This window comes from Pan paniscus, chromosome 20 (genome assembly GCF_029289425.2).
Source record: "Pan paniscus chromosome 20, NHGRI_mPanPan1-v2.0_pri, whole genome shotgun sequence".
In the NCBI taxonomy this organism is placed as follows: domain Eukaryota; kingdom Metazoa; phylum Chordata; class Mammalia; order Primates; family Hominidae; genus Pan; species Pan paniscus.
This window is the reverse complement of record NC_073269.2, coordinates 59,192,142-59,216,902: the sequence shown is the minus strand read 5'-3', so window position 1 is coordinate 59,216,902 and position 24,761 is coordinate 59,192,142. Positions and strand designations below refer to the sequence as shown.

At 42.9% G+C, this 24,761-nt stretch overlaps 1 protein-coding gene across 1 annotated transcript in view; it reads left to right on the top strand.

The window, feature by feature from the left end:
• LOC100969543 (zinc finger protein 665) overlaps positions 1-23,569 on the top strand; it is a 28,977-nt gene extending 5,408 nt beyond the window's left edge. Inside the window, 5 exon segments of the mRNA XM_055103871.2 lie at positions 4,951-5,010; positions 12,307-12,433; positions 13,245-13,328; positions 13,331-13,363; positions 21,527-23,569. Coding sequence (XP_054959846.2) covers positions 4,996-5,010; positions 12,307-12,433; positions 13,245-13,328; positions 13,331-13,363; positions 21,527-23,541 — 2,274 coding nt within the window. The 5' untranslated portion in view covers positions 4,951-4,995 and the 3' untranslated portion in view covers positions 23,542-23,569.
• The last annotated feature ends 1,192 nt before the right edge of the window (positions 23,570-24,761 follow it).

Below are 24,761 nucleotides of genomic sequence, written 5' to 3'. Positions count from 1 at the left end.
ATTACAGGCATGAGCTACCGCACCCAGCCTACCTAATTGTTATAAAGGATACTACGAAGCATACAGATGAATGGTTTTAGCAAGTTAATTGAATCCAAGGAAGGGGTTGAGAGAATCACGGTATTTATCTGGTGAGAGTGTAGCCAACAGCTACTAGTAGCATGTAGCACACTGAGATCTTCACCTGGGAGAACTGACAGTGTCAGAGTGGAGTGAAATTGTAGGACCCACCACTGGGCGTGCACTGCACAACTGGTCATTGTGGGAAAAACTGCACACATTTTGGTGACTACAGGTGAAGTATTCTGGGTTGAGTGTGACAATAGTATGAACAGTTTAATTTTTTCCTGTCTCAAACAGTAAAGGGAAGAGCTCTCCAACGGGCCCACCCACCTGTCTTAAGGCCTGCGATCTCAACTCAGGAGGTACTGGGAATGGTCTGTCCCTGCTCTGGGCTGTTGCTGGCTGTGGGTGGCAAGCCACCCAGGCGCCAAGGCAAGAGACAGAGAACACGAGCTGTTCCAGTATAATAAAATATAAAACAAGAATAGTTATACCAGATATAGATCTTAGATATGATTATATATGAATATCATTAATCATTAGTTTGTAGCAATTACTTTTTATTCCAATATTATAATAATCCTCGCTCTATAATCATAGCCTAGGAAAAACCAGGCCATACAGAGATAGGAGCTGAGGGGACATAGTGAGGTGTGACCAGAAGACAAGAGTGCGAGCCTTCTGTTATGCCCGGACAGGGCCACCAGAGGGCTCCTTGGTCTAGCGGTGACGCCAGCGTCTGGGAAGACGCCCGTTGCCAGGCGGACCGTGGTCTAGCAGTAGCATAAGTGTCAAATGAAAACACCCGCTACTTAGCAGACCGGGGAAGGGAGTCTCCCTTTCCCCGGGGGAGTTTAGAGATGACTCTACTCCTCCACCTCTTGTGGAGGGCCTGACATCAGTCAGGCTTGCCCGCAGTTATCCAGAGGCCTAACCGTCTCCCTGTGATGCTGTGCTTCAGTGGTCACGCTCCTAGTCCGCCTTCATGTTCCATCCTGTACACCTGGCTCTGCCTTCTAGATAGCAGCAGTAAATTAGTGAAAGTACTAATAGTCCCTGATATGCAGAAATAATGGCGTAAGCTGTCTCTCTCTCTGTCTCCTCTCCCTCTCTGCGTCGGCTGCCAGGCAGGGAAGGGCCCCCTGTCCAGTGGACACGTGACCCACGTGACCTTACCTATCATTGGAGATGACTCACATGCTTTACCCTGCCCCTTCTGCCTTGTATCCAATAAATAACAGCACAGCCTGACATTCGGGGCCACTACCGGTCTCCGCGCATTGGTGGTAGTGGTCCCCCAGGCCCAGCTGCCTTTTCTTTTATCTCTTTGTCTTGTGTCTTTATTTCTACACTCTCTCGTCGCTGCACACGGGGAGAGACCCACCGACCCTGTGGGGCTGGTCCCTACAGCTGGCTCTTCAGTTTTGCACCACAGTCTCAGGACGGTGTGGCTCCCTCCTCCACTGCGTCAACTTTTACTTCAAGGGAATTATTTTGATGAGCATATCCAGATTAGTGGTCTTGTCTATTCACACACACACACACACACACACACACACACACAGAAAATAAAGCCTTTCTTTCTCATCTACTCTTTCAACTTTAAAACAAAAAATAAGGCTGGGCATGGTGGCTCACGCCTGCAATCCCAGCACTTTGGGAGGCTGAGGCAGGCAGATCACCTGAGGTCAGGAGTTTGAGACCAGCCTGGCCAACATGATGAAACCTCTTCTCTACTAAAAATACAAAAATTAGCTGGCTGTGGTGATGTGTACTTTTAATCCCAGTTACTTGGGAGGCTGAGGCAGGAGAATCGCTTGAACCCAGGAGGCGGAGCTTGCAGTGAGCTGAGATCACACCACTGCACTCCAGCCTGGGTGACACAGTGAGACTCCATCTCAAAAAAAACAAAAACCCTCAACTACTTTTCCTTCTGTAGTAAGTTCCCCTCTTCTATGCTCTATTTAAGAGAATAGTACACAAAAACTTCCTTGTGTTCTTTTTTTTTCTTTTCTCACTTTCTCTTCTGTTTTCCTGGCTTTAAGGACATACCATTAACCTTTTTAAACTGTTTGTTTTCAAGTTTTTGATACCTCGCTGATCACGTCACGCTTTCCTCTTCTGGTGTCTCTTGATTTTTCTGTTCCCTAAATGTGGACTATACACGGCTTACTCCCTGAGCTTCTTGGTTCCTGTCCACACCCACTGTGGGTGGCAAGCCACCCAGGTGCTGAGGCAAGAGACCGAGGACACAAGCTGTTTCAGTATAATAAAATATAAAACAAGAATAGTTATACCAGATATAGATCATAGACATGATTATATATGAATATCATTAATCATTAGTTTGTAGCAATTACCCTTTATCCCAATATTATAATAATCCTCCCTCTGTAATCATAACCTAGGAAAAACCAGGCCATACAGAGATAGGAGCTGAGGGGACATAGTAAGGTGTGACCAGAAGACAAGAGTGCGAGCCCTCTGTCATGCCCGGACAGGGCCACCAGAGGGCTCCTTGGTCTAGCGGCGACGCCAGCGTCTGGGAACATGTCCGTTGCCAAGTGGACCGTGGTCTAGCAGTAGCGTAAGTGTCAAGGAACAACACCCGCTACTTAGCAGACCGGGGAAGGGAGTCTCCCTTTCCCTGGGGGAGTTTAGAGAAGACTCTACTCCTCCACCTCTTGTGGAGGGCCTGACATCAGTCAGGCTCGCCCGCAGTTATCCGGAGGCCTAACCGTCTCCCTGTGATGCTGTGCTTCAGTGGTCACGCTCCTAGTCCGCCTTCATGTTCCATCCTGTGCACCTGGCTCTGCCTTTTAGATAACAGTAGCAAATTAGGGAAAGTACAAAAAGTCTCTGATAAGCAGAAATAATAGTGTAAGCTGTTTCTCTCTCCCTCTCTCTCTCTGCCTTGGCTGCCAGGCAGGAAAGGGCCCTCTGTCCAGTGGACACGTGACCCACGTGACCTTACCTATCATTGGAGATGACTCACTCTCCTTATCCTGCCCCTTTGTCTTGTATCCAATAAATATCAGCGCAGCCTGGCATTCGGGGCCACTACCGGTCTCCACGTCTTGGTGGTAGTGGTCCCCCGGGCCCAGCTGCCTTTTCTTTTATCTCTTTGTCTTGTGTCTTTATTTCTAAGCTCTCTCGTCTCCACACACGAGGAGAAAACCCACCAATCCTGTGGGGCCGGACCCTACAACCCATGCCCTTCCTTATCATCTCATCTCACAGCTTTAAACCCACCTACACGGCTCCCTGTTCCCTGCAGACTTCTCCCTTGAACACTGGAATCCTTTGTCCAGTTGTCTCCTCAACACTCTTCTGGGAGGTGGAACAGGCATCTCCACCTTCGTATGTCCAAAAGGGTCATCCTGAATTCCCCCAAAGGTGTTCCCCAGCAGACCCAGGGTGGATGGGGGCCACCCTGTACTTCCTGGGGCTTAGCTGAACATGTCAGCATGTATTTAAAATAGAGAAGATATGACATTATTTGTGAGTTAAAAATAAGATAAGTGGATTAAAGAAATACACTGTTTTAAAAATTATTTTTTATTTCTTCTAGTCTTTTTTTTTGAGACAGGGTCTCGCCCTGTTGCCCAGGCTGGAGTGCAGTGGTGTGATCTTGGCTCACTGCAACCTCCACCTCCTCTGCTCAAGCCATCCTCCTACCTCAGCCTCCCAAGTAGCTGGGACTGCAGGCCCGCACCAACACACCTGACTAAATTTTGTACCTTTTTTAGAGATGGGGTTTTGCCATGTTGCCCAGGTTGGTCTCAAACTCCTGAGCTCAAGCAGTCCACCCACCTCTGCCTCCCAAAGTGCTGAGATTACAGGCAAGAGCCACTGCGCCCAGCCTAAACATTGTTTGGAGGTGTGGGAGAAAAACTGTTTGAAGACCTCAGCCCTCCCGGACCTGCTCCCCCAGGACCTGTCTGACCTCGTCTCCTGCCTGTGCCTCCTCGCTCCCTCTGCTCCAGCCACTCAGGCCCCTTTCCTTTTCCGGGGTCCCCAAGTTGCTCCTGCCTCAGGGCCTTCACATGGGTGGTCCCTCTGCCTAGGACTCTGGCCCCTGAGGTGCAGGTGCAAACACCCTTCCTAACCCAGGTCTTTGTTCTGATATCACTTCCTCAGTGGGGACTTCTGTGACCCTCTCCCTGAGCCCCGCTTCAGCATTCCATCCCCACCCCCACCCTCACCTCTTGTCTGTATTGGCTGTTCTGCGTGTTTCCCTGTGCCGCTTCACCTTCTACTGTCTGGATCCTGATGACAAGGCCCCCAGGGAAAGTACAGCCAGAAGGTGGCGGGGCTGTGCTGGGCTTGGCCCCTCTCAGTGGAGCTCAAGAATGCTGAGGCATTTTGCAAATACATCTCTTATGCCCCCTTAGCAGAGATTTTCATTCAGATAAATTGCAGCCCAGTTTCAATGACATTTAAGATTGGTTCTGTTCTGTGATTCTGTATCTACCATTGAGCACCAGGGCACTGCTGATCGTTTCTGAAGGCTGAGCTCAGCCTGTGACTCACAGAGGGGAGAGGGGCTGTGCTCACATGGGGTTTGGTCAGGGCTGGGTCTGTGCCCCGAACGGAAGCTCATTCCAGCCCAGCTCCCCACTGCTGCAGCCTGTGTGGGGGCTTCTCCAGGAGGGGAGTGGGTTCTAAAGAAAGAGGTCAGAAACTCACTTGTTTTTCCTGTAGGAGTTTTTTATCCCTGCATCTTTTCTGGTGCAGTGGGCAGCAGAGGACTATCTTTCCTATGTATAAGGTCTTCCCTGTGTATAAGGTTATGGCCCAGGGAGGGGGTGTGTTGATTCTAACCAACAAACAGCGTATTTTTGACATTCAGGATTGAATTCTAAAGTCTCTTTCATGTTACCCAAGGTAGAACCCTGGAACAAGAGGAAGAGGAAAGCAAAGGAGTCAGGGATGGCTCTTCCTCAGGTGAGACGATATTCTCGGTGGATTGTTCTGTCTCCTTCGTTTCAGAAACCCTGGACCTTGGAGTTGGGAATCTTCTCTGAGTCTGAAGCATCCTGCCTGACAGGTTTGCTCGCACTCACTCGTGCCTTCCCTCAGTCCCTCTCACCTCACTTACATTCCATCTCTGGTGACCCAGTGACATGAACTTGGGAAGAGGCTGCACGGGGCATGGGCCTGGGAAGGGCTCACACCCAGACATGGATGGAGACGGGGTGAGGGTCCCGTGGTGTCAGTGCTGTTGGGCAGCAGGGATTGTTCAGGCCATGTTTGAATATATTGCCAGCTCTGTGTAAACTGTGATAAGAGAAGCTGGTTATGAAGTCAGATGTTAGTGTGTACAAGCACCCACGAAATGCTGTAAAATGAGAGGACTGTGGGGAAAGCTTTGTCACCTCATTTATATTTGCATTTGATGCCGAACAGGTGAGTCACTGTGTTTCTGACTCCAAACTCCTTTTTTTTTTTTTTTTTTTTTGTTTAGACAGAGTCTCGCTCTGTCGCCTAGGCTGGAGTGCAGTGACGCGATCTCAGCTCACTGCAACCTCCGCCTCCTGGGCTCAAGTGATTCTCTCGCCATGGCCCCCCGAGTAGCTGGGACTACAGGCGTGCATCACCATGCCCGGCTATTTTTTTTGTATTTTTAATAGAGATGGGGTTTCACCGTGTTGCCCAGGCCGGTCTCCAATTCGTGAGCTCAAGCGATCCACCCGCCTCGGCCTCCCAAAGTGCTGGGATTACAGGCGTGAACTACCGCGCCCGGCCTTCATTACTTACATTCAACCAAGAGAGAAACTTATCCCTCACGCAGCGCCCTGAAAAGACAGAATATTGGATGAATGTTTTCATACTTTTCCTCTCCCAGGAGAAATGGGAAATTGGTGTTTTTCTTGCAGTGACACTGCATCATGCCAGGGTAAGGCCTCTGTGAGCAGATGTCCTGTATTTTCCTACTAGACTTCTGTTAAGAGTTCCAACCTCTTAAATGACCACTGGGTTTCTCACAAAGCAATTGGTTCATATATTGCTACTACATTTGTGTCGCCATGGTGGAGGTAGTGTTTGGGAATTCTAGTCCTCTATTTTATTGACATCATCACTTTAGTACAGTCTTATAATTTCTTTAAATAGGTCTGGAAACATTTTAATAGGTAGCATTGTATAATTCCTAATGTACTCGTGAGATGCATTGTGTGTTTGTGTCTAATGAGAGCTGCTAAAGAAAGAATGAAGATTGTTTTCACAGTATTGTTATTAGTTCTTAAACTTCAATGCATTCTTCTGGGTTGTGAGTATGTCATCTGTTAGTTTTGACAGATCCAGCTCCTACTTTACCTTTTTCTTGGTCTCAGCTCAGGCATGCTCTGAAGTGGGCTTTAGCTGGAGCCTTGGTGAGCCCCATTTTCTCCTTTTTTTTTTTTCGTTACAAGGTCCGGCCCTGTCGCCCATTCTGGAGTGCAGTGGTGCAATCTCGGCTCACTGCAACCTCCACCTCCTGGGCTCAAGCCAACCTCCCACCTCAGCCTCTCAAGTAGCTGGGACTACACGTGCATGCCACCACACCCAGCTAATTTTTATATTTTTTTGTAAAGATGGGGTTCTCACTATTTTGCCGAGGATCGTCTCGAATTCCTGAGCTCAAGCAATCCACCCGCCTTGGCCTCCCAAGGTGTTAGGATTACAGGCATGAGCCATCATGCCCAGCCCATTTTCTCCATTTTAATTTAGACCAAATGCATCCAGCATTTACTGCTTGATTATGATGTTTGGTGAAATTTTCTTGTTTAATATTAGCTTTTGGGTGTTTTTGAAATTTCCTTTTTGGACTGATTTTCAATTATCCAATAATTTCTTTGAGTAAGTATTGTTGCAATATGTACTTCTTAAATCTATTAATTTAAAAATGTCCTAATCTTAGGATTTCATGAGTAAAATAAACTAAAACCTCCATTGGGCTTTTGTTAATGCCTAAATATCTAAATTTAACTGGAAAAAAATGGTATCTGTACTTTTAATATTTGTATTTAATACCAATTGGAGTACAAGTTCTTACATATTTTTGTTTTAGCGTTTTTACAGCTTAATTTACAAAAATGTTTGTAAACTAAATTAAGTACAATTCATGCATTTCAATTGTCCCAGACTTTCTGAAAAGCACATGAGCAAAAAAGACAACTAAAGAGGTCATCAAAAAAAATACATCATTGAGACACATCTCCTTATTTCACTTAATTTAACTGGTATATGTGATGTGCACACATGAATATGTAGATGCATACGCCCATGGTTTTATAAAAGACATACCATCATTTAAATAAATTGTATGTGTTTTATCATTTGAAATCGTATTTTAAATATTTTCTGTGGCCTTAAATTTGTTCTCCACTGTCTTTTTTTTTTTTTTGAGATGGAGTTTCACTCTTTTGCCCAGGCTGGAGTGAAGGGGCGCAATCTCGGCTCACTGCAACCTCCGCTTCCTAGGTTCAAGCAATTCTCCTGCCTCAGCCTCCCGAGTAGCTGGGATTACAGGTGTCTGCCACCACACCTGGCTAATTTTTGTATTTTTAGTAGAGACGGGGTTTTACCATGTTGGCCAGGCTGGTCTCGAACTCCTGACCTCAGGTGATCCATCTAACTCGGCCTCCCAAAGTGCTGGGATTACAGGTGTGAGCCACCACACCCAGCCTGTTCTCTACTATCTATTAATGAACTAATAGGATAGTAATATATGGACATAAATGCGTTTGTGTATATAATGACCTTTGGTGAAGTTCCATATTGTTAGCCTTGAACTTGTTTCAGTTTTTCTCAGTTAGGTGACCTCATGTCAATTTACTTTTGGTGCTGTTTAGGAAAAACAACTCAAAAACCATGTTTTCCTCTGCTCTCACACCAACACCACAATCCACACAGAAGACTTCTGTGGCCAAATGCGAGGGATTTCTCCCCACCAGCAAACAGCAAGCAACCAACTGGCTGTCCTCCAGTTCAGTTCCAACACTGTCTGCATGAAGATAGTGTCAGATCTCACAGATTGATGGCTCAGTTCCCAATTGCATGTCCAGGCCTCTGAAACTTCTGACCGACCAACTTCAAGTTGAGGTTCCCATGAACCCTTCTTTGGGTTGGATTAATTTGCTGGAGCAACTCTTAGAGGTCAGAGAAACACTCAGTTTTACTGGTTGATTATAAATACTATTACAGAAGATACCAGTGAAGAGATGCATAAGGTGAGGTATGGGGAAAGGGGCACAGAGCTTCCCTGCCCTCCTTGGGTAGGCTGTCCTCCAGGAACCTCCACGTGTCAGCCCTCTGGAAGCTCCCTGAACCCACTGCACTCCAGCCTGGGTGACAAAGCAAAACTCCATCTCAAAAAAAAACAAAAAAAAGAAAGAAATTTACATATTTATACAAAACTCATAGCCACTTTTTTTTTTTTTTTTTTTTTTTTTTTTTTGAGACGGAATCTCGCTCTGTGTCACCGAGGCTGGAGTGCAGTGGTGCGATCTCGGCTCACTGCAAGCTCTGCCTCCCAGGTTCATGGCATTCTCCTGCCTCAGCCTCCCGAGTAGCTGGGACTACAGGCGTCCGCCACCACGCCCGGCTAATTTATTTTTGTATTTTTAGTAGAGACGGGGTTTCACCGTGTTAGCCAGGATGGTCTCGATCTCCTGACCTCGTGATCCACCCGCCTTGGCCTCCCAAAGTGCTGGGATTACAGGCGTGAGCCACTGTGCTCAGCCAAAACTCATAGCCACTTTTATCTTTGTTTTCTCTTTTGATTCTACCCAAATTTCCAGTGAGAAAGTCCTGAATTCAGTGCTGAAATTAGGTTTTTACGTGTGCTTTTTTCTATAAGTGTGATCTTGTAATAAAGGAAGTGGTTTGTTGTCCTTGATAATCTCATTTGGCTCCTGTGTAGTTCTTTGAGATAATTCCCTTGCCAGCTGGTTGTCTTCCAAATGCGTGCAAACTATATTATACTACTTTATGCAAACTATATTATACTACTTTATGCAAAGAGACAGACACTACTTTTTACTGTATCTTTCTAGGACTTTTTATTCTGTTTTCAGTTTAAATTTGCTTACCCCTGAGATTTTAAAGTCTCTTTCTTCATAAAACACTATTTGAACTTGAATATATTAACACATTCTGTGGCCAGTTTTGCTCGACATCATTTTACCCTTCATTCTCCAACATTCTCTCATTTCTTGTACTTCTTTATTTATTTGTATTTATTTATTTTTTCTTTTATTATTATTTTTACTTTTTTGTAGAAACAAGGTCTTGCTATGTTGCCAGGCTGGTCTCAAACTCCTGGGCTCAAACAATCTGCCTGCCTTGGCCTCCCAAAGTGCTGGGACTACAGGCATGAGCCACCATGCCTGGCCAATTTCTTTATTTTGTAAACCTCATTTTCACAGTAGTTCAGAGGATTTCAGCCACAGTGTAGCATCTAAAAGACTGGGAAAGTTCTTTTCTAACCAGTTTAATGACCAAGAAACTATTGAGACCAATCTACATGTCAGCCATTCACAGTAGAATGTGAGCAGCTGCTGATAGATGTTGCACAAAAGGATGTTGGGAATCTATTAGACATTGGTACACATCGTTACATAAATGAATTCTTCCAAAATGACCACCCTTTCAGAACCTTGGACAGATATATTGACTCCTTTGTACTGATCTCAGACACTGAGATTCTAAAATGAAAACTCTGAAGGCTCTTCTTGACTATGTAGCCTTCCTTAATGCTTTAGCATTCCAAACCGCCTACTTACCCTCTTTGGAAGATTATTCAGGGCATTGCGAGCTGCTCTTTCAGGTAGCTTGCCTGTTGCTTAACTGATTGCTTAGGTTTAATTTTAATTCCTAGACACCTGGGTACAGGTACTTGCTCTGTCATTTTTAGTCCTTTGACCTGAGACAGGTTTCTCAGCGTGTCTGTGAAACAGTTGTCCCCACAGTAAAATGGGAGCAGATCTTTCTCTCATGGGCTACAGTGTTGTATGTGTTAGTACACGTAAAGGATTTAAAATACTACCTTGCATATGGGCATTGTTCTTAAATCCCTGTCATTGCTATTGCTCTCATCATAGTTTTAAGGTTCTGACTTGTTTTTTCTTCAAAGCCACTGTGGATATTATCATCATTGAAGACACCACTCATTCTCTAGGTCATCTAGATGCTGAATATTGCTTGATGTGTCCGACATAATATCTATCTAACACTGGTAGAGATAAACTTGTGCTGGACTTTTTTGTTTTGTTTTGTTTTGTTTTGTTTGTCTCCCTGTTGCCCAGGCTGGAGTGCAGTGGCACAATCTTGGCTCACTGCAACCTCTGCCTCCCAGGTTCAAGCAATTTCCGGCTAATTTTTGTATTTTTAGTAGAGACAGCGTTTCACTATGTTGGCCAGGTTGGTCTCGAACTCCTGACCTCAAGTGATTACCCCACCTTGGCCTCCCAAAGTGCTAGGATTACAGGCATGAGCCACTGCGCCCAGCTGATTTTGTATCTGTATATTTATTTATTGTCCACAAAACAAATCCACACTAATTTAGAGGATATCATAACCTCTTAGGGAAAAGAATAATGAAACGATTAAACAGACATAACTTGCTCAAATAAACCTTAGTCCGTGAGAATATGGGAAAAACTGGTTCAGTTTTTTTCTTTTTTTTTTTTTGTTTGTTTGTTTGTTTTTGTTTGAGATAGAATCTCGCTCTGTTGCCCAGGCTGGAGTGCAATGGTGTGATCTCAGCTCACCACAACCTCCACCTCCCGGCTTCAAATGATTCTCCGGCTTCAGCTTCCCAAGTAACTGGGATCACAGGTGCCTGCCACCACACCTGGCTATTTTTGTATTTTTAGTAGAGACGGGGTTTTGCCATGTTGGCCAGGCTCGTCTCGAACTCCTGACCTCAGGTGATCCACCCGCCTTGGCCTCCCAAAGTGCTGGGATTACAGGCGTGAGCCACCATGCCCAGCCAGATTCAGTTTCTTCTACTATACTCTTGCAACACAGAATGCTTCCGTTCTCCCAGATGTGTTGGGTTTTCCATCACATCAATCAAGCAGTTCTGCAGTGGATATATGACCTGGGTGTCCTCCCATTCAGTTCAATTCTTACGCTGTCTGGATATAGCATCACATTCCACAGGTGTAGGGCTCAGTCCCACAAGGGTGCAGCCACCTCATTGCCATTCACAAACACAGACTGTGGCTTGGGTTTCTCACTAACTGGCTTAAGTTGTAAATTCTCATCACCTTTTCGTTGGGATCAATTAATTTGTTAGAGTGGCTCGCAGAATTCAGGGGAACACTTGATTCATATTGATTCATTTATTGCTGAGGATATAACAAAGAATGCAGGTGGAAGCGATCTATTGGGTGAGATAGGGAGAAGGGGCTCTGAGCTTCCATGCCCTCTGTGGGTGCACCACTCAAGGAGCCTCCATGTTATCATCTGTCCCAGATGCTCCTCAGAACCTTAATTTTTTGCATTTTTATGGAAGCTTCATTACATAGGCATAACTGTTTACATTATTGGCCATGGATGTTCAACTGAACCTTCAGCCCTTCTTCCCTTTTGCAGTGTTGGAGATTGAGCCTGGAAGTCCCAACCCTGTAATCTTTTATTTATTTTTATTTTTATTTATTTATTTTGGGACAGAGTCTCACTCTGTCGCCCAGGCTGGAGTGTGGTGCTGTGATCTCGGCTCACTGCAACCTCTGCCTCCCAGGTTCAAGTGATTCTCCTGCCTCAGCCTCCTGAGTAGCTGGGATTACAGGTAGGCACCACCATGCCCGGCTAATTTTTGTATTTTTAGTAGAGACAGGGTTTCACTGTGTTGGCCAGGCTGGTCTCAAACTCCTGACCTCAAGTGATCCACTGGCCTTGGCCTCCCAAAGTGCTGGGATTACAGGCATGAGCCATGGCTCCCGGCCTAACCCTGTAATCTTGCCTTGGTCTTTCCAGTGTCCAGCCCACACCCTGAAGCTATCTAGCGGCCTTCAGCCACCAGTTAGTCTCATTGACATACAAAAAGATACTTATCACCTCACAGATTTCAAGTGAGTTCTTTTCAGGAAAAGGGGATGAAGATCAAATCTGTATGTACCGTGATCACAGCCTGGATGTGTCAGTCTGCTTCCTTGAATTGAACCTATTCTTACAGCTCTCTCCTCTTCTTGTTTTATGTGAAGATTCAAATTTTCCTCATAGTCACTTGGTGAAATGTGTTTTTCATTTTAGGGACAGCTGACATTCAAGGATGTGGCCATAGAATTCTCTCAGGAGGAGTGGACATGCCTGGACCCTGCTCAGAAGACTTTGTACAGGGACGTCATGTTGGAGAATTATAGGAACCTGGTCTCCCTGGGTGAGGATGACTTTCTTTTAGAAGTCAGGGTCTGTTCTCGTGTATGTTTTCATTTTCCCTTGTGAGTCTCTTGAGAGCCCCTGCATTGCTTGATGAGGATTGATGTCCTGTTGACTCATAAATGAAAAGCCTAATCATGCAGAATCTGGACTTCAATCTTGCTGTTTCTCAAGATGGTCTGCCCACTTTGTGGAGAGTTTTAGAGCTTTGTATGCATAATACCTTGTACTAGACTTTTAAAATGTTTGATTTTCTGTTTTCTACTTCTGTGCTTTTGATTGAGTGGTTCATGGAAGAAAGCTAGATATCTGCGTAGTGTGGTGTTTCCTAACCACTCAGGAGGCATTCCGTGGATCAACTGTTGAAATGTTTTTCCAAATCCGTCTGCAGTTTCCTCTCTTCTCATGTAAACCTAAGGGTGCAATTCTGGAAAAGCCACAGCACATTATATTTCTTTTTTCTTTCTTTCTTTCTTTCTTTTCTTTCTTTTTTTTTTTTTTTTTTTGAGACGGAGTTTCACACTTGTCACCCGGGCTGGAGTGCAATGGCACGATCTCGGATCACTGCAACCGCAACTACCGCCTCCTGAGTTCAAGCAATTCTCCTGCCTCAGCCTTCCGAGTAGCTGGGATTACAGGCTTTAGCCACCATGCTGAGCTAATTTTTGTATTTTTAATAGAGACAAGGTTTCACCATGTTGGCCAGGCTAGTCCCGAACTCCTGACCTCAGGTGATCTGCCCAACTCAGCCTCCCAGAGTGCTGGGATTACAGGCGTGAGCCACCATGCCTGGCCTTCTTTCTTCTCATAAGCAGGAATCTCTCCTTTTGATCTGAGTATTATCTCCTTGTTGGAATAAGGGAAGGAGCCCTGGAATGTGGAGAACCAAGAGACAATAGAAACTGGGAGTGGATCAGAGGTGTGATCACAGGTCAGAATTCAGATGGGCAGGGAGAAAGCATCTCATTAGACAGTGTTTGAGAAACACCCTGCAAATGGGAGAGTTTTTTGGGAAAATAAAAGTTTATATCCTGTGATCACTGATAAGAATTTTTTTCCCTACCACTTAATTCCCTGTTCTTTAGATGTGTAAAACTTTATCCTTCCAACCTGCAGTGGTGCTACAGCCCAAACAGCAACACATGCAAAGTCTTGGTCATGATCTACAACCGTCTGTTACTGGCTTTCTATGAACTCTTAGTCCCTTTCAAAAGGGTTGCTCTCCTCCTTAGTCTCTCCTTCTGTGCTTGATTCAATCAAAAATCCTTATTTTTCTGTCCACAGAGACAGACGTGAGGCCTCCATAGTTTTGGCAATTGCCCCTATCCATATTTTATCCCATTTCATGAGCTTGGAAGACCTACTTCCAAGAGATAGAAAACACTGGCTGCTTCTCCTTTGCACCTGGGGCCCCGGAAACTTCACGGAGCTGTCTTAAGCTTTCCTTGCCTGTTGAGGTCTCAGCTACTTCTTCTCTTCCACTTTGTGACAGTTTGTGGGTGTGGGTGACAAGGGGAGTGGGTTGGATCTTCTGAGATGGTTAGCCAAATTGTTAAGTACAGTGGACAGAAATGTCCTCTCTTTGATCCCAGTCCTACATGGGGCGTGTATCCTATTTTTTTCACACTTGAGCATGGGATTCATTGAACAAAACAAACCTGGAGGCATCACACTACCTTACTTCAAACTGTATTATGAAGATATAGTAATTAAAACAGGATAGTACTTCCTTAAAAATAGACACATCAGCCAGTGGAACAGAATAAAAAGAGTAAAAAATGCTGGATGCGGTGGCTCTCCCCTGTAATCCCAGCACTTTGGGAGGCTGAGGTGGGTGGATCACGAGGTCAGGAGTTTGAGACCAGCCTGTCCAATATGGTGAAATGCTGTCTCTACTAAAAATACAAAAATTAGCCAGGCATGGTGGTGCACACCTGTAGTCCCAGCTACTTGGGAGGCTAAGGCAGAAGAATCACCTGAACCCGGGAGGCAGAGGTTGCAGCGAGCTGAGATTGTGCCACTGCACTCCAGCCTGGCGACAGAGCGAGACTCCATCTCAAAAAAAAAAAAAAAAAAGTGAAAAAAAAAAATGATGGATATATGGCCAGTTGCCTTTTGACAGAGGTACCAAGAACACACAATGAAAAAAGGACAGTTTTTTCAATAAGTATTGCTAGAAAAAAGCAATATCCACACACAGGAGAATGAAATGGATGTTAATCTCACACCAGATACCAAAATTGCTTCAAAATGTATTAAATACTTAAACGTAAGACCTGATAATGTAAAACTACTAGAAGTAATCATAGGGGAAAACCTACATGACGTTATCAATGATTTTTTGGGCTTGACCCCAGAAGCTTGTGCAACAAAAGCAAAAATGGGGTAGCATCTACTGAAAATGCTTCTGCACTGCAAAGGGAACAATTAACATAATGAAGAGACAACCTACGGATTGTGAGAAAGTATTTGCAATTTGTATATTTGACACCAATTTAATGTCCAAAATGTATGAGAAATCGAAACTACGCAATAGCATGAAAACAAACCAATTTAAAAAATGGCCAAAGGACCTCAATATACATTTTATTTCCTTTTTTTTTTCTTTTTTTTGAGACAGAATCTCGCTCTGTCACCCAGGCTGGAGTGCAGTGGCGTGATCTCGGCTCACTGCAATCTCCGCCTCCCAGGTTCAAGTGATTCTCCTGCCTCAGCCTCCCAAGTAGCTGGGACTACAGGCATGCACCACCACGCCTGGCTAATTTTTGCGTTTTTGGTAGAGACAGGGTTTCACCACATTGGCCAGGCTGGTCTCAAACCCCTGGTCTCACGTGATCCACCCACCTTGGCCTCCCAAAGTGCTGAGATTACAGGTGTGAGCCTCAATATACAGTTCTTGAAGGAAGACAGACAAACAGCCAACATCACTACTTGCAGAGATGCCAATTTAAAGCAGCATAAAATATCACATAGTTGTCAGAATGGCTACTGTCAGAAGGACAAAAGATATGTGTTAGCAAAGATATGGAGACTGGGGGTTCTCATACACTATTGGTTGAATGTAAATTAGTCCAGGCGTTATGAAAAATTATATGGAAATTTCTCAAAAAAATAAAAATAAAAGTACTATATTATCCAGCAATCCCACTTCTGGGTATACAGTTGGCCCTTGAACAGCACAGGTTTGAATTCCATGGGTCGTCTTATATATGGGTTTTATTCCAGTAAATATATTGGAAATTTTTAAAGACATTTCCAACAATTTGAAAAAGCAGACAAATTGCATAACCTAAAAATATTATAAAAATTAAGAAAAAATTAGGTATGTCATGAATGCATAAATTATTACTCTATTATTTACCACCATAAAAAATACACAAATCTGGCCGGGTGCGGTGGCTCACGCCTGTAATCCCAGCACTTTGGGAGGCCAAGGTGTGTGGATCACCTGAGGTCAGGATTTTGAGACCAACTGGCCAACATGGTGAAACCCTGTTTCTACTAAACATACAAAAAGTAGCTAGGTGTGGTGGCACATGCCTGTAATCCCAGCTAGGTGGGAGGCAGAGGCTGGAGAATCACTTGAACCAGGGAAACAGAAGTTGCAGTGAGCCAAGATCGCACCACTGCCCTCTAGCTTGGGCATCAGAATGAGACTCTCTTTCAAAATAAAAACACAAATCTATCATAAAAAATTAAAACTTATACACACACTTACTGCATGTGACATACAGTACAAAAATCAGCTGGGCGTGGTGGCAGGCACCTGTAATCCCAGCTACTCGGGAGGCTGAGGCAGAGAATTGTTTGAACCTGGGAGGCAGAGGTTGCAGTGAGCCGAAATCACGCCACTGCACTCCAGCCTGGGTGACACAGCGAGACTCCGTCTAAAAAAAAAAAAAAAAAAAAAAAATATATATATATATATATACACACACACACACACACACACAAATATAAAGATATAATAATCATAATTGTATAGAACTAATTTTAGTACATAGTGTACTGCCATACAATTTCATAGCCACCTCCTATTGCTATTACATGGAGCTCAAGTGTTGCAAGTATTTGCTTAATACACTCTGTAACGCTAATCATCTTTAAGTAGTTCATCTCTCCAGTAAATTGCATATCATAATAAAAAGTGATCTCTTGCCACGTGCGGTGGCTCACGCCTGTAATCCCAGCATTTTGGGAGGCCAAGGTGGGCAGATCATCTGAGGCCAGGAGTTCGAGACCAGCCTGGCCAACATGGTGAAACCCCGTCTCTACTAAAAATATAAAAAATTAGCTGGGCATGATGGTGGGCGCCTGTAATCCCAGCTACTTGGGAGGCTGAGGCAGGAAAATTGCTTCAACCCGGGAGGTGGAGGTTGCAGTGAGCTGAGATTGTGCCACTGCACTCCAGCCTGGTGACAGAGCAAGACTCCGTCTCAAAACAAACAAACAAACAAACAAAAAAGGAATACAGTATATAATACATATAACATAAAAAATACAAGATACATTCTAATCGACATTATATGTTTATTAGTAAGGCTTCCAGTCAATCGTAGGCTATTAGTGGGATTGACTGGAAGTTTTTGGGGAGTCAAAAGTTATACACAGATTTTCAACTGAGTGAAGGGTTGGCATTCTTAACCCTTACATTGTTCAAGGGTCAACTATAGATCCAAAGGATTTAAATCAGCATATCTATGACGTATCTGCATTCCATGTTTAATGCAGCATTGTTCACAATAGTCGAGTTATGAAATCAAACTACGTGTTCATTAACAGATGAATGGATAAAGAAAATGATGGAACACTGTGTAGCCTTTAAAAGAAGGAAGTTCTGTCTGCCAGAACATGGATGGACCCCGAGGATATTTTGCTAACTGAAATAATCTAGGCACAGAAATACAAGTACTGCACCTTCTTACCTATGTGTGGAATCCAAACCTCTTGAACTCATAGAAAGAAGAACGTTGCTTACAAGAGGGTGGGGTTGGGGAGATTAGGAAGATGTTTGTCGTTTCAACACAAAGGTTCAATTAAACGAGTAAATGACACATTTTTCACATGATGGATGTGGTAATAAGCGTGATTCCATCATTCCACATTGTATATATGCATCATGACATCATTTTGTTCCCCATAAATATATACACCTGTAGTTTGCCATTATACAATAAAAGTTTTTTAAAAAAAGTTATATTCCATTCCTTGCACCAGTTAGAATGGCAATCATTAAAAAGTCAGGAAACTTTAACAGGTGCTGGAGAGGATGTGGAGAAATAGGAACACTTTTACACTGTTGGTGGGACTGTAAACTAGTTCAATCATTGTGGAAGTCGGTGTGGCGATTCCTCAGGGATCTAGAACTAGAAATACCATTTGACCCAGCCATCCCATTACTGGGTATATACCCAAAGGACTATAAATCATGCTGCTATAAAGACACACGCACATGTATGTTTATTGCAGCACTATTCACAATAGCAAAGACTTGGAACCAACCCAAATGTCCAACAATGATAGACTGGATTAAGAAAATGTGGCACATATACACCATGGAATACTATGCAACCGTAAAAAATGATGAGTTCATGTCCTTTGTAGGGACATGGATGAAATTGGAAATCATCATTCTCAGTAAACTATTGCAAGAACAAAAAACCAAACACCACATATTCTCACTCATAGGTGAGAATTGAACAATAAGAACACATGGACACAGGAAGGGGAACATCACACTCTGGGGACTGTTGTGGGGTGGGGGGAAGGGGGAGGGATAGCTTTAGGAGACATACCTAATGCTAAATGACAAGTTAATGGGTGCAGCACACCAGCATGGCACAGGTATACATATGTAACTAACCTGCACATTATGCACATGTAACCTAAAACTTAAAGTATAGTAATAATAAAAAAAAAATATTTCCATTAAAAAAAAATTTTTTTAAAGCCATCCAACCTATTTTCCAAAGTGGTTGTAGCCTTTTACATTCCCACTACCAGTGTGTGAGAATTTTAGTTTTTTCACATCCTTGTTAACACTTGGTATTGCTAGTTTTAAATTCCAGCCTTTCTAATCAACATTTAGTAGTTTAATTTGTATTTTCCTAATGACTATGATGTTGAATATCTTTTAATGTGCTTATTATCTATATATATTAATATTTTCTTTTGTGCAGTGTATGTTCAAATCATTTTCCAACGTTTAAAATTGGGCTTTTTGTTTTCTTAATATTGAATTTTGAGAGTTCTTCGTATATTCCAGATACAAAGTCTTTATCAGATTTGTGCTTTGTGAATATTTTCCCTCAGTCTGAGTCTTCATTCTTTTAACAGTGTGTCTTTATAAATTAATTATTTTTTTTCTTTTATGTATCATGATTGTGGTATCATATCTAGGAAATCTTTGCTTGATCCGAGGGCTGCACAGATTTTTCCTCATGTTGGTTTTCTAAAAGTTTTATGGTTTAGATTTTACATTAGGTTTTCATCTGATCTATTTGAGTATATTTTTCTATATGGAATGAGGTATAAACAAAAGTTTTTTTTTGCATATGAATATCTAATTGTTTCAGCACCATTTTTTAAAAAGACTTTCTTTTCTCCATGGAATTGCCATTTATTCTTTGTCAAAAATCAGTTGTCTATATAACGTGAGTCTATTTCAGTATTCTCTATTTCATTCCATTGATCTATTTGATATTTGTCTAATCAACAATAATCACACTGTCTTGATGACTACACTTTTATAATGAAAGCAGGTAGTGATAGTGTTACAACTTTCTTCTTTATCAAAATTGTTTTAATTATGCTAGATCCTTTCCATTTTCCTATGAATTTTAGAAAGCCTGTTAATTTCTCAAAAAATACATGCTGGAATTTTGGTTGGGATTGTGTTGAATCAATAGGCTAAATGGGGAGTGTTGCTGTTTTAACAATATTGAGTCTTCTAAATGCTGAACAAGATATATTTAGCTTTTCATTTATTTAGGTCTTCTTTAATTCCTGTCTGCAATATTTTATAGTTTTTAGTGTATAGGTTCTTCATATCTGCTGTCGGACTTTTCTCTAAGTATTTAATGTTTTTAAAGCTATTGCAAACTGCATTTTAGAAAACTTTCTGATTATTCATTGCTAGTATATAGAAATAAAATTGATTCTTTGGGGTATTGATAATGTATTCTTCAACCTTGCTAAACTCACTAGTTCTAGCAGCATTTTTGTAGAGTATATTGAATTTTCTCAAGGATGATTATGTTATCTGCAAATAAAGACAGTTTTATTTCATAAAAAAAAAAAATTATATTCCAGTTCTTGTATCCTGTGCTGGTTCTGAAGTAGAACTCCTCTTTTCTTTCTTTCTTTTTTTTTTTTTTTTTTTTGAGAGGGAGTCAGGCTGTGTCACCCAGGCTGGAGTGCAATGGCGTGATCTCGGCTCACTGCAAGCTCCACCTCCTGGATTCACGCCATTCTCCTGCCTCAGCCTCCCGAGTAGCTGGGACTGCAGGTGCCCGCCACAACGCATGGCGAATTTTTTGTATTTTTAGTAGAGACGAGGTTTCATCGTGTTAGCCAGGATGGTCTCGATCTCCTGACCTCGTGATCCACCCGCCTCGGCCTCCCAAAGTGCTGGGATTACAGGCGGGAGCCACCGGCGCCCGGCGGACTCCTCTTTTCTCAAGAGAAATTGTTGGCCGAGCACCCTGGCTTACGCCTGTAATCCCAGCACTTTAGGAGGCTGAGGTGGGTGGATCACGAGGTCAGGAGATTGAGACCATCCTGGCTAACACGGTGAAACCCCGTCTCTACTAAACAAAATACAAAAAATTAGCCGGGTGTGGTGGCGGGCGCCTGTAGTCCCAGCTACTCGGGAGGCTGAGGCAGGAGAATGGCGTGAACCCGGGAAGCAGAGCTTGCAGTGAGCCGAGATTGCGCCACTGCCTGGGTGACAAAGCGAGACTCTGTCTCCAAAAAAAAAAAGAGAGAAATTGTTGACAATCCACAGACTATAACTTCCTGTAAACACGGTTACTAATTCTTGCCTACTGCTTATATCCTGAGTTGCTAAAATATTTTCTTAATTTCGATTATTATTGATAGAGGATGGTTTTTTACCATGTGTAAGAAATACAACTGTTGGGGCCGGGCGCAGTGGCTCACGCCTGTAATCACAGCACTTTGGGAGGCTGAGGTGGGTGGATCACCTGAGGTTGGGAGTTCGAGACCAGCCTGACCAACATGGAGAAACCCTGTCTCTACTAAAAATACAAAATTAGGCTGGCGTGGTGGTGCATGCCTGTAATCCCAAGTACTCAGGAGGCTGAGGCAGGAGAATCACTTGAACCCGGGAGGCGGAGGTTGCAGTGAGCCAAGATTGCACCACTCACTCCAGCCTGGGCAACAAGAGCAAAAGTCCTTCTCAAAAAAAAAGAAAGAAAGAAAGAAAGAAATATAACTGTTATATACCACTTGTTAATGTTGCAAAATGTTTGCTCTGTGTGGGTATATAGGGGTATGTAGTTTTATAACAGGTATTCAGAAAAATAGTTTTTTCTGACATTTTAAAATTGAATTCCTCCTCGTTTTTTCAGTGCTATTATTGTTTTCCAGTTCAAAGTTACTAATTCTTTAATTATTCATTACATATGTTTGCTGTGAGTTATTTACCATTAGAGCATATCATGTTATGCTTCAGCGTTTACTTATGAGTAACAAATATGCTTTAAATAGGCACGATCTAAGAATTATTTCTCTTGAATTCTGCGACAGACATGTAAAATATACTGCCAATTGGTAGCCTTGGGTCATGGTTGAAAAATACTCCTTTCAGGGCTAATATGGGTTTGCACAATATGCGTGTTTTGTTCACAGAATGTTTAAAACTAGGATCCCCTACTATTTGAATTACATGTTACCACCTTTTCTTTGATAAGGAATCCTGTTCCTTTTGTGTTCTGGAAAATTATGGTTCTGAAGAATCGTAAGTCTGTTCAACATAACTATTACTTTTGGTGTAACATTAGGTTTTTCAATGGGAAATAATTATTTACCTACTATAGTTAACTGGAAATCTATGGTTGTTTATATCTTACAGATATCTCTTGTAAATGTGTAAACACGGATTTGCCACCAAAGGGGAAGAACAATATGGGAGAAGCGTTCTACACGGTGAAGTTGGAGAGACTTGAAAGCTGTGACACTGCAGGCTTGTCCTTCCAGGAAGTTCAGAAAAATACATACGACTTTGAGTGTCAGTGGAAAGATGATGAAGGAAATTATAAAACAGTACTTATGTTGCAAAAAGAAAATCTCCCTGGTAGAAGAGCTCAACGTGATAGAAGGGCTGCAGGAAACAGGCATATTGAAAATCAGCTTGCAGTAAGCTTTCAATCACATCTCCCTGAACTGCAGCAATTTCAAGGTGAAGGGAAAATTTATGAATACAATCAAGTTGAGAAGTCTCTTAATAATCGAGGAAAACATTATAAATGTGATGAATGTGGCAAGGTCTTCAATCAAAACTCACAGCTAACAAGTCATAAGAGAATTCATACTGGAGAGAAGCCTTAGCAGTGTAATGAGTGTGGCAAAGCCTTTACTGTTCATTCAAACCTAACAATCCATCAGGTCATCCATACTGGAGAAAAACCTTACAAATGTAATCAATGTGGAAAGGTCTTCAGTCAACCTTCAAACCTTGCAGGTTATCAGAGAATTCATACTGGAGAGAAACCTTACAAGTGTAATGAGTGTGGCAAAGCCTTTAGAGCACATTCAAAACTAACTACACATCAGGTCATCCATACTGGTGAAAAACCTTACAAATGTAAGGAATGTGGCAAGTGCTTCACTCAAAATTCACACCTTGCAAGTCATCGAAGAATTCATACTGGGGAGAAGCCTTACAAGTGTAATGAGTGTGGCAAAGCCTTTAGTGTTCGCTCAAGCCTGACTACCCATCAGACAATCCACACTGGAGGAAAACCTTACAAATGTAATGAATGTGGCAAGGTCTTCAGGCACAATTCATACCTTGCAAAGCATCGGCGAATTCATACTGGTGAGAAACCTTACAAGTGTAATGAGTGTGGGAAAGCCTTCAGTATGCATTCAAACTTAACTAAGCATCAGATCATCCATACCGGAGAAAAACCTTTCAAATGTAATGAATGTGTCAAGGTTTTCACTCAGTATTCACACTTAGCAAATCATCGAAGAATTCATACTGGAGAGAAACCTTACAGGTGTGATGAGTGTGGCAAAGCCTTTAGTGTGCGATCAAGCCTAACTACCCATCAGGCAATTCATACTGGAGAAAAGCCTTACAAATGTAATGACTGCGGTAAGGTCTTCACACAAAATTCACACCTTGCAAGTCATCAGGGAATTCATTCTGGAGAGAAACCTTACAAGTGTGATGAATGTGGTAAAGCCTTCAGTCAAACATCACAACTTGCGAGGCATTGGAGAGTTCATACTGGAGAGAAACCTTACAGGTGTGATGAGTGTGGCAAAGCCTTTAGTGTTCATTCAAGCCTAACTATACATCAGACAATACATACTGGACAAAAACCATACAAATGTAATGATTGCGGCAAGGTCTTCAGACACAATTCGTACCTTGCAATTCATCAGAGAATTCACATTGGTGAGAAACCTTATAAGTGTAATGAGTGCGGCAAAGCATTTAGTGTACATTCAAACCTAGCTACCCATCAGGTCATCCATACTGGAGAAAAACCTTACAAATGTAACGAATGTGGCAAGGTCTTCACTCAAAATTCACATCTTGCAAATCATAGAAGAATTCACACTGGAGAAAAACCTTATAGGTGTAATGAGTGTGGGAAAGCCTTTAGTGTTCGCTCAACCCTAACTACCCATATGGCAATCCATACTGGAGACAAACCTTACAAATGTAACCAATGTGGCAAGGTCTTTACTCAAAATTCAAACCTTGCAAAACATCGAAGAATTCATAGTGGATAGAAACCTTACAAAGGACGCCGGGCGTGGTGGCTCATGCCTGTAATCCCAGCACTTTGGGAGGCCGAGGCGGGGGGATCACCTGAGGTCTCGAGTTCGAGACCGGGCTGGCCAACACGGTGAAACGCTGTCTCTACTAAAAATACAAAAATTAGCTGGGTGTGGTGGTGCACACCTGTAATCCCAGCTACTCGGGAGGCTGAGGCAGGAGAATTACTTGAACCTGGGAGGCGGAGATTGCAGTGAGCGAGATCATGCCATTGCACTCCAGCCTGGGCAACAAGAGTGAAACTCCATCTCCAAAAAAAAAAAAAAAAAAAAAAAGTAACCTTACAAAGGAGTGCGGCCAGTTTTTCAGCCACAAATTCTTTCACAACATCAGAGAATTCATTCTTGAGACAATTCTTACAAATACAGTGACTGTGGCAAACTCCTGATGAGTTTAAGCATTAACAGACATCAGAGTTCAAATCCTGTGAATATACTATGTATGACAGAAGCTTTATCCAGGTCTCAGAGCTCAATAGGCATCAAAAGATACATCTTTGATGAAGTCACACAAACGTAACATGCATGCTGAGACTATTACTCCTGGACCACAACTGTAGGTGAGGATTCATAGGAAGAGTAGAACTCAGTCTCTAGTTTCCTCATAACCCTCTGCTATTATATACTTCAGCATAATCAGAAGTCCAAATGTGTTAAAACTCATTACATGATACATATCAAAGGTTGTAGGATGTTTGGAAATGGCCAATTACTTTCAGCTTATAAAATGTTTTGTTGAAGTATTTAAGATTTATTGAAAAGGCTACTATTTATAACTTCCAACCAGAACTTTGCAATGTGCTGATTTTATACATGATTATACGCCTAACATGGTGTTGTTCGGGAAAGAATCAAAGGATGGAAGCGCTCACTCACTTCATTAGGTGAGGATTATTTCTCTCCAAGCTCCTGAAGAAGAAAGACTCTGCCTTTTAAAATTAAATATAGTCTGAATTAGAGAGCACTTGGAAAGGGCAGAGGATGATGAACTATGATGTCACTCATCATCCTTATTGCACTGCAGGTGCCCTTCTTCTGACAGAAGAGCACTGTGGGTATGGGAAGAAATTCTCTACTGGCCGGGCACAGTGGCTCACGCCTGTAATGCCAGCACTTTGGGAGGCCAAGGTGGGTGGATCACCTGAGGTCGGGAGTTCGAGACCAGCCTGACCAACATGGAGAAACCCCATCTCTACTAAAAATACAAAATTAGCCAGGCATGGTGGCGCATGCCTGTAATCCCAGCTACTCAGGAGAGGCAGGAGACTCGCTTGAACCCGGGAGGCAGAGGTTGT